Source organism: Daktulosphaira vitifoliae, unplaced genomic scaffold, assembly GCF_025091365.1.
Source record: "Daktulosphaira vitifoliae isolate Bord-2020 unplaced genomic scaffold, ASM2509136v1 Scaffold_5, whole genome shotgun sequence".
NCBI lineage: Eukaryota > Metazoa > Arthropoda > Insecta > Hemiptera > Phylloxeridae > Daktulosphaira > Daktulosphaira vitifoliae.
In genome coordinates, this window is record NW_026099576.1 from 20,689,298 (window position 1) to 20,699,825 (window position 10,528).

The window sequence follows — 10,528 nt, forward strand, 5'->3', positions numbered from 1 at the left end:
AAAAAAAAAAAAAAAACAATTGTAAAATTAATACCTTCTCAGCTTCGCATTGAAACTAAATTAAATATTGTTTTTCACTTTTTTGAAATAAAATTTTTTGAACTCTATTCTTAAAAAAAAATTTTATGGATTGATAATCATTTTACTCATCGAAAAATACGCATTTCAATAATAGAATAGGTGTGTAATGAGGCTAAATACAGCTAGGGCTGTTACGTTTTAAAATTTACATTGGTCTTATAGGAACGTTTTAATTTGTTAACTTGTGTTTTATACAGGTTGTTTGTTTTTGTTTTTTATATGTTTTTAACAACTCTGGGTACAGCTCGTACTGATTTACGTATACAGAACCTACGTTTAATACCAATTCTATGTATTAAAATGAGTATAACTCAATGAGTATAACCCAACCCGACCTATCAGAACTATTATTTTAAAATTAAAATGAAAATTTATATCAATTTTTTTAGAATAGCTTTACTTTAGATGTAATAATGTTTATCTAACAATAGAAAACAATGAAATTATATTTTACTTAATAACTTGACAAAGTATTCACTTATTGTCTCACTTATTACCTATAAGTGGGTTTTAAAGCTATACTAAGTAAATTATAAAGTTATCTTTGATACAAAAATGTTTAAATTAGCAAATACTTATTTGAGATTCAATTAAAAATATTAATAATATTTTATCCAATTGCCAATTTTGTTAAGGTATTTATAATTCATCTAACAGTATTTTCTTTATTAGTCAATTTTTATTAAGTCTGAGAAACTGAATTATGCAACAAAATTGTACTTTAATTTTAACATCACCTTATGTAATTAAGAAAAGGTATTTTCAGGCATAATTTAATTTAAATAAGAATTAAAAATAGAGAAAAAAAGTTTTTTAAACCTTTATAAAACCTCAGCTTTGTATATTTTTATCATTAGTTAAAATTATGATCTGCTGAACTGACATTTTCTCATTGTAGAGGTCGTAGATTTCTTTTTTAAAAAACTTAAATAATTTGCTTAAAATAAATTAAAAGTTATTTTTGAAATATTTAATAGTATATTTATTATGGTCTTTTTAAATTAGAGAATAGTTTCATACTAACCTGTTTTTAATATTAAAATAGCCAATTTTAAATTATTAAATTTAATGAAATGTTTTAACTAAGCTGCTATAAATAACATTACTTAATTTTTTCTAGACATAATGACTTACCATGGAATATTAGAAAATTTGTTCACAATCAATTGATGTATTTCAATTTTTCAACTGATCTCAAAACGGTAGAACCATGGTCAAGAAGCAATTGGTCACAAACTGATATTCCTCGACTTAAAAAAGGATTAGTTGGTGCTCAAGTAATTATATATAGTAAAATATATTAAAAATGAAATTATGTAGACATAATTTAACTATTAAAGCATTATAATAGTATTAACTACTCGTCAGTTAGTCAATATTGTTAGGACGTATAGGGTAGTTCCGTAAAAAAAATTAAATTTTTTCTTTTTCTCTTTAGAAGTTGTCGTCTTCTATAGGATAAATATATATCTTATAAAAAAAATATAGATATAGTATATAAATAAGTATATAATAAGAAAAATATAGTATATCGAAAAATATATACACATTAGAGATTTATAACAAATATATAAAAATGTAGTTGAGTTGCTTTTATGAAAAAAAAAAATTTTTATTTTAGTATATTTTCTGTTTAAAATTAATTGTGTGTAGTAGCCTAATAGAAAATATGAATAAAAATTCCATAAGTAGTATTATACATGTATACTGGACTTCACTGAGGAAACTCTCCCTCAGTGAAGTCCAGTATACTTGTGTGCAGTTGTAATGCTATTATACGATACCGAGCAGTTCATTGAGATGGAATACTCAATTAAATCTCACAGATAGATACACGTAAATAGCCTTAAAATATTTGTCTCGAGAAGTGGTAATGAAAAATTACTAAACGTGAAAAAGTTGACATCGTCGACTGATGACATTTAGGATACGGCAGTTTTTGTAGCTTAAATGATCAAAAATGGTATTTAAGTAAATGTATCGTTGTAATGTGTTTTGATACAACATCTTCAACCACAGAAAAAATAATGGGGTTTGCGTGTTTCTTATACAAAAGTTGGGAAATATTTTTTTTTAATTTGCTTGCAGATATCACATGTCTGAATTAGTTCCCGGGCTACTATATTTTAAGTGAAATCACCTTTAAATACATCAGGACTGAAAACTCGTTTTTTTGTCCACTTTTATTCCTATTAGATAAATATTGATAAGTCAACAATTGATATAGAAGATCAAATACCAGTTACTAATACAAGTATTTTCAGAACAAAGTTCAAGCTATCTAAACTGCAACAAAAATATATTATAAAAAATAATTCATCATTTATTTAATATAATATTTAAAATTTTTATACTTTATAATGTTATAATACATTTATTTAACTATAATACATTTATTAAAAAAAATGTATATTTCCAAGTTAAATGATTTAATGTCATTAAAATATGTAATTTTTTTGTATAAAATTGTTATTTCAACCGGTTTGGTTGACTCAAAAATATTAATTTTTAGTACTTGTTTTTTGTAATTTTATTTTAGAGCTATACTCTCAACTAGAAAATTATGATAAATCTTCCATAATTGAGAATATATTTTCTTAGGGATATATTATTTTCAAGTAAAAATCTATTTTGTTTATTAAAGTATTTTTCTGGAAAACACTTACACAAGAGGGATCAATTGTTCAAATTTTTTATCTGAAAATATTTATTTGTAAAATTCTATCTGAGTTTATCAAATAATTTAAAAAAAAAAGTACATAAACTATTTAAGTTTTTCAACAACTTTTATCCAAAACTGGATATAAGTATAGACTAAAGAGATTTATTTTTTGGTTATAGTCTTATGTATGTATGGCTTACTTTGTTGACAGTTTTGGTCGGCTTACGTGCCCTGTGGAAGACAGCACCTGGATGTTGTCCAAACCACAATGGAACAAATCGACGTCATTAGAAGGCTGGCTGAAAACTATTCCAACGATTTACAGCTTGTTACTTCGGTTAAAGGTCCGTCATAAATCGTAAACCACATTATATTTTTACTATTATATCTCAGAATATTAAAAATATTTTTTTTTACTCTTTCAGGGATACGAGAAGCACATAAAGCTAAAAAAATCGCTAGTCTTATTGGCGTCGAAGGTGGCCACTCGTTGGGTAACTCTTTAGCAGTTCTTAGAACTTTCCACAGCCTTGGTGCCAGATATCTGACGTTAACGCATACATGTGATACATCATGGTAATAATTTGATTGATGAATATAATATAATAGAGTCATGTGTTTAAGAAGTACAATATCAATCTTAGACTGTGTTTTCAAAATTTGTTATAAAAAAGATGTAACCAGGTTTCCAACAAAATTTGGGATAAAAAAGTGTGATTAACATTCATACCATAGTTTTTGACACTTCATTATTTAATTTAAAAAAAATTTGACAAAGGAAATCATTTAAGTAAAATATTTATTATTTTCTTTAATTCTTATAATAATTTATTAAAATTAATAACACATCAACTTATATTTTAGTTTTGTATCAAATAATCTTAATTTTCTATTAATCCATCCATTCATTTCAAAAAATTTGTATTTGTTAATAAAATTAAAAACACTATCCTGTTTTTGTATTTCTACCAAAAACACTTTTATTAAGATATTTTGAATAAAAATTTTTAATACACTAGAGAAATTTGTAAGTTTTTTCTAGTCAAATCTTTATAACTCTTATTCAGTGCTATTAAAAACATGTTTTAAAAAAATAAAACCTGTCAAATCATAATGAAAACAGTTCAAAACGTGTAAAATGATCCATAAGATTGTAAATTTTGAAATTTTTGGTGTTTTAAACATGCAATATTTAAAACATAAAAACCATGTCCCTTACTTCATTATATATCAATAAAAGACACATTTTAGAAATATCAGTAAAAAATTTTTAGAATTTTTATGTTTAATATTTTTGATATAGTATTGTAAATCAATATTTTATAGGTATTACTGTTGAAAAATTTCCAGTAAAATATATAATAATATTTTATTTTCTTGTAGAAGTTATCGACTTCTGTTTTAATTTTTTAACGAAAGTTCTTTATAATGAGGAAAACGAATACTTATAAAAGTTTGATCAATATAAAAATATATATACTTTTTATTGTTATAGGTACATGTAACAATAAAAACTGACAAAATAAAATTAATATTCAAGTTTAATTGAATACTTTCTTATTCTGTTGATATAAATATAATTTAATTAATAAAAGTAAATTATATTGTATGGTTCAACTGAATGAACCATTTTTTATGAACTATTTTTAAAAATATTAATTCACTGCATCTTTAACATTTTTCTGTGGTCAATAAATTACAGGGTAATCAAAGCCTCCTTCTGAGATCACATGAAAATATTAAAAATATTGCTGATTACTTCAAAGCTTATTGTATTGTAAAGGTATAATTTACGAATTATTTATCCCAATTAAAAAAAAGTTCAAATATCTTGAATAAATCAAAATAAAAGCTATTTTAAATTGTTCTCAATTATTGTTAATGAAATAAAAATAATAATAGTGATCCATTTTAGATTATTAATTTAAATTTAATTCTATTTCGACCTTGAAAACATTTATTACTAGAAAACCACAATTGCCTAAGGCCACTCTAAATCTATAAAATTGTTTTTTGATACTTAAAAATGAATTGACTTTTAGCTCAGTATTCATATATTATTCAACAGCGCTAGATATTTAATAATAATATTGTTCCTCAGGAGATTCATACTGTTTCTGAATTCTTAAAAATTACAATGAAAATGTAAGTATAGTAACTACAAACACGATTTCGTTCAACAAATAATAATGTACCACAGCGAAATATACGTCTTTTAATATTTCATTATGATCCATTAATAAAAGAACCAAACTAATATTTAATACGCGAATGTTTTTCATAAACGTTAACAAGACTGACATTTGTTTGTACTATATTTCTAGAAAAATGTCCACATGAAATGTGTACTTTCAGTAGACAAACTGCTCAAGTTACAAATGGCTTAAAGAAAAAAATTGTACTCCAATGTATTCACAATAAACAATATCATGTAATATTAAATTGTTTGTTGTTACACGACAATTGTATTTCTTCAATCCGAAGATTATGTTTTATTTTAATACACCACTCCTATAAATCTAAGATCCACTAGAGGGAAAAGATGAACTATCCAATAATGCTTTCTAAGTTGAATTAAATTTAAAATGTGTGTTTTATTTAATATGTTTTTTCAGCTTTCTTTAAGATCATTTAAGGAAAAAAATTCATAATAAATAATACGGTGTATTTCAATTGTCATGAAATAATGATTGATATTTAGCATTAACCATCCAAACAACATTGGGTGCAATAACAGTGAACATAGTTTCTTCTAGTATTACGGTGAACAATACACGGTGGTCCAATATGTCTGAAAAGTCTAATAACTTCTTTGAATTTTTTCACATTTTTCGTAAATTAAAAAATATATATTTTTTCTTCGATAAATTAAAATAACATAATTTTTATAAATTTTTCTCATAACTCTACGTTTGACAATCATTAAAAACAAAAGTAACGTAAAATCTAAACTGAATCAAAAGTTATTAAAGTTATGAGAACATACAGGACTAGTCTGTGTATCAATTGCGAGTGTTTGTTAGAAAAAGTACGAAAAGTTTTGAACAGGCGTTAACAAAGAGAAAAATTGTTAAATTAATTACATTTTGTTATTGCCTCATGCCTGTTAAGTGTTTTTTCAGCAAAGTAAATACAAGTGGTTTCAACGATTAAATTGAATTTACATTGAGGCAGTATTCTATATATTGATTTAAAACTTTATTAACTATATTATTATGACCAAGTAGAAAAAAGTACGTGTTATACATTTACTAAAATTTGCAATTGAAATCGAAATTTGCTTTTGGGATGGAGTACATAAATATTTTTAAATAGACAAACAATAATTATTTTTAATTTAAATATATTAATAGTGAATAATATTTTCAATAAAAATATCGACAACTCACAGTTCACTATACACTACAGTATTTAGTAATGTAAATAACAAAAGTCTTTTGCCATAAAAAATCATCAACACGTATAAAATACGACGTTATAATTGATAAAAAACCTTATGTTTTAGGGCGGGATGTTGTTCCGGCTTAGAATCACCGGAAAATAAACATCATGGGCTATCTCCGTTTGGACTGGTAAGTTTATTTTAAAATTAAATAACTAATAATTTATGAAATAATAAGCTTATCGAATTTAATTCTGTACAAACTTAATTATTAGACTGTATGTTGTTGAACTAAAAATAAATATAAATATGTAAATGAATATTGTCTTCGATTGCGTTTTATACTAATTACTCGACATGTATTCATAAAATACTTCAAACAAGTGTAAATCATATAAAAATATTATTAATTAACAATTTTTTTAATTGAACAATTTTAAATAATAAAAGTTTAATTATAAAATCTCTGACCTTAAAACATTTTGAGACTTTTTCATGATACCGCAATCCTTTAGGTATATAACTGATGTTATCGGGACCGCAATGCACAATGCAGCACGCCATTTATATTATTCTCACATCATTATAACATCATTGTGTCATATGTGTCCCATATCTTGACATATCAATATAACAAACTTAATGATGAATGACAGTATTGTATAGTAGGAAAAATCCGCAATGTTTTTTACGTTATTACAAAAGGATTTTAAGCAGTTTTTTTTAATTTTTTTAAAGTATTTTTTACATTTACTCAATTGAATTTATCCATAATATATATTAAAAAAAATTACTTTATTATATAATTAAGATTAAATTGATTTATTATCTCTTAATTAAGTATTTAATGATATGAAAATCAAGGTTTACAAAAGGATAAAAGAAAAAATCTTTGCAAACCAGTTTTATTCTGCAACTTAAAAATATTTATTTTTATTTTCTAAATAAGCTTAAGAGACTGGTCGGCCTAGTCTAGTTTTATTGTGATTTTCTCATGGGTAGTGTCTGATCGCTGGTGCAAGCCGGCCGTAATACCCGTTCCATCCATCATTGGCTTAGCCAAGAACTATTTTTGGCTTTTTAACATGTGAGAGAGGGCCATCATCCTCTGTAGAATGTTAAGTTTGGAAAATAGAAGAAGGTAAAATTTATCATTTTTATTTTTTAGTTAGTTTTAAGAGAACTTAATCGATTAGGAATGATGGTCGATCTCAGTCATACTTCTGTTAGAACAATGGAAGATGCACTTAATCATACTCTAGCACCTGTGATCTTTTCACATTCTTGTGCATATGCATTATGCACTTCTTTAAGAAATGTTCCTGATCACGTGCTCAAATTAGTGGTGTGTATTGATATAATATTTAATTAACAAAAAAACTGTACAGTAATTTAAGAAATATCAATACAATTTATTTTACAGGCCTTAAATGACGGCATTGTCATGGTAAGTTTCTACTCATACTTCATCAGCTGTAACTCTACATCGACGATGGAACAAGTTATTGGTATTTTTATTTAATTTTCAATTTATTATATGAGAACTTATAAAATTAAAATTCATTCTTATATTTAAGCTCATATAAATCACATTAAAAATGTGGCTGGAGAAGATCATGTTGGATTAGGTGCTGGTTATGATGGAATAAATCAGTAAGTTAATTACAATTATAAATAATTTTCTGCCAATTGATATAGATATAATAACTATATTTAAACTAAAAAAATAATTCATTTGTTTCAAGGCTTTTATAAAAAAAATGAATATTACTTTTTTATCAAGAATATGTATCACACACAACATCTAAAATATATTATAGTAATGCTTGAAAATATTTGTTAGAACATTTAATTAAAATACGTTTCCTCTGTACAAAAAACATATGATAAAAGTACATATTTTTTTAAATATATTGAGTATCGAAAATTTTCATTTATTTCCATTTGTTTTTCAAGAAAAATACTAGTACAATATACAATGATTGATTCATCGTTAACACTAGATTTCTTCTAAATTAATAATTATTTCGAGAATACGTTTTTTTGCTTCGTTTAGTAGTATTAATTCTCGATTTATAAGTTAATAAATATTTTTATATTAATGAAGTCCATATTAAAAACAAACACTACTTCTTTGTATTTACTGACACAATGGGATTAAATACAATAAAACTGCTGATAAATATACCAAAATAGCAGAAATTCAAACGTAGAACTATTAAACCATATAATATACAACGATATAAACAAATTCATCTCCATAAAAATACGGCGATGAAATGGAAAAACTCCAACCTAGGATGAATTGAAGAATTATAATTAATGAATTTAAATATAATTAATAGTCAACTTGTATAACATACTAGACACATGCATGGATTCCTCATGTCCAATGAAGACCACCACAGCTGGTCGATGATTATTTTTGAATAAGTATTCCGTTATTTATCATCACTTAATATAAGTATAGAATAAAGATGTGGGGCGAGTTATATAATTTTTATAATAATTAATAACTTATTTACACTTCTATTTCCATCCAGGTATAAAAACGCTAATAACTTCTGAAATACCGGTTCAAAGGTTATTATCTACTTGTCGTTATTTTAATTATCTAATTTTACAGCAATAAAGCTAGTAAAATATGTATGTTAATATTAAAAAAAAAAAGTTGTATATAGAATCATGGAATGGGCCAAAAAGTATTGAACCACTCATGAATCAAGAAATAAATACTACTATACAAAGCAAAAAAAATATTATTATTTTAGAAGAATCTAGTGTTTAACAATAAATCAAATATGTTATAAAATATATTTTACATTAATTATCATTAAACAAAAACATTTTTTTAACTTCAAAAATATACAAATTTTAATAATGTTGCTAAAACTTAAATTTATAATATATTAAAGCACTACACAAGGACTTGAGGATGTATCACATTACCCGTTACTGTTAGCATCATTAATGGCCAATCATTCATGGACTGAAGACCAAGTAAAGAAATTGGCTGGAAACAACTTGTTAAGAGTATTTTCAAAAGTTGAAAAAGTAAATACGTTTAGTAAATTAATTTCATTTTAATAATTTGCCACATTAGAATTATTGATTATTTTCTATATCAATAATGTCTAAAATTATTTTCTATTTAGGTAAGAGATGAATGGAAAGAAGACGGCATGAAGCCGATGGAAGACATACTACTTCCATTGAACAAAGAACCACTTTTACCAAATTGTACAGATGGTTATAATACGACTTAGCGTTTTACTTATTGTTTAACATTGAATATGTAGAGTTTTTATACAAACTTGGCATATACTATTGATTTAAATTGTGTTAAACTACTAAAAAAACTATAGAAGTTTAACATCACCACATTATTACATATTTCCAAAAACAAAATAGAACTTGATATTATATTAGTATATTTACATTGGTGTGTTCACAAAGTCAGATCTAAATTTGAATTATTAAATGTTAAACATTGTACAATTTCATAGTTAAAATACAATTTAGGAAAAATTAATTGTAATAATAATAGTTTTATAAAATGTTGAAAAATTTAATTTTTAATTAAAAACTTAATTTAATTATTAAGGTAATTTGTTGGGGTCTAAATTATGCATATTTATATTAAACCCACTTTCCAAAATGTTTTTTAATGGATTTCACAGAGTAATTTCTGATTAATTTTATTTCTATAACAATTTAAGAAATACAGATGCAGAAACAGTTTTTTATGGAGTGTATAGAAAATACCATGAGTATAATTATGGTTTTCCATCGTGAATTCTATAGCTATTTGTTGGTTACATTTCAGTGATCATTATTTATAAAAATTAAAAAATATATTAAATAAATATCTTCAAAAAAAATTTATATATTAACAAAATATTAAACATGTTCAATTATATGTCACAAAATTATAATACGAAATAGATAATTTTGTTTAATATTGGTAAACTTTTTAATAAAAGTGTAGCATAATTATTTGTCTTTTGTATAGTTCCAATCAAATTAAAACTTCTACTTTCGTTTTTTAAAGAGCTTATGAACTAAATATATATTGTTAAAATTTATTGAAAAGTTTAAAAAACATTTTTTTCGGGGTTCTTATGTTTTTAATACCAATAATTTCAAATTCTCATTAGTCTTATGAGACAATTTAACAGTTTTAGTTTGTTTACTTATGTTTTAAACAGATATTTTTTTTTTTAATCGTGTTTTTAACAACCTAGTTTTTTTGTTTACAGTTAATATGAATTTATTTTGTAATGGTACAATCAATTTAGTTAACTAAAACATTTAAATGATTATTTAATTGAATTGTATATAATTGTTGTTTTTACTTCACTTAGTAACGTTTTATTTTAAGATCATATAAAATATAATATCCA

General features: G+C 24.1%; 1 protein-coding gene across 2 annotated transcripts in view; it reads left to right on the plus strand.

Moving 5' to 3' along the window:
- LOC126907935 (dipeptidase 1-like) overlaps positions 1 to 10,528 on the plus strand; it is a 69,950-nt gene extending 59,422 nt beyond the window's left edge. The window contains exons 5-13 of one of the 2 annotated variants that reach the window (XM_050689648.1): positions 1,202 to 1,358; positions 2,955 to 3,087; positions 3,169 to 3,319; positions 6,249 to 6,315; positions 7,294 to 7,470; positions 7,549 to 7,633; positions 7,703 to 7,778; positions 9,041 to 9,179; positions 9,281 to 10,522. In XM_050689648.1, coding sequence (XP_050545605.1) covers positions 1,202 to 1,358; positions 2,955 to 3,087; positions 3,169 to 3,319; positions 6,249 to 6,315; positions 7,294 to 7,470; positions 7,549 to 7,633; positions 7,703 to 7,778; positions 9,041 to 9,179; positions 9,281 to 9,391 — 1,096 coding nt within the window. In that variant the 3' untranslated portion in view covers positions 9,392 to 10,522. Of the gene's footprint in view, positions 1 to 1,201; positions 1,359 to 2,954; positions 3,088 to 3,168; positions 3,320 to 6,248; positions 6,316 to 7,293; positions 7,471 to 7,548; positions 7,634 to 7,702; positions 7,779 to 9,040; positions 9,180 to 9,280 lie in introns of both variants that reach the window. The other variant, XM_050689649.1, reaches the window with a different exon arrangement.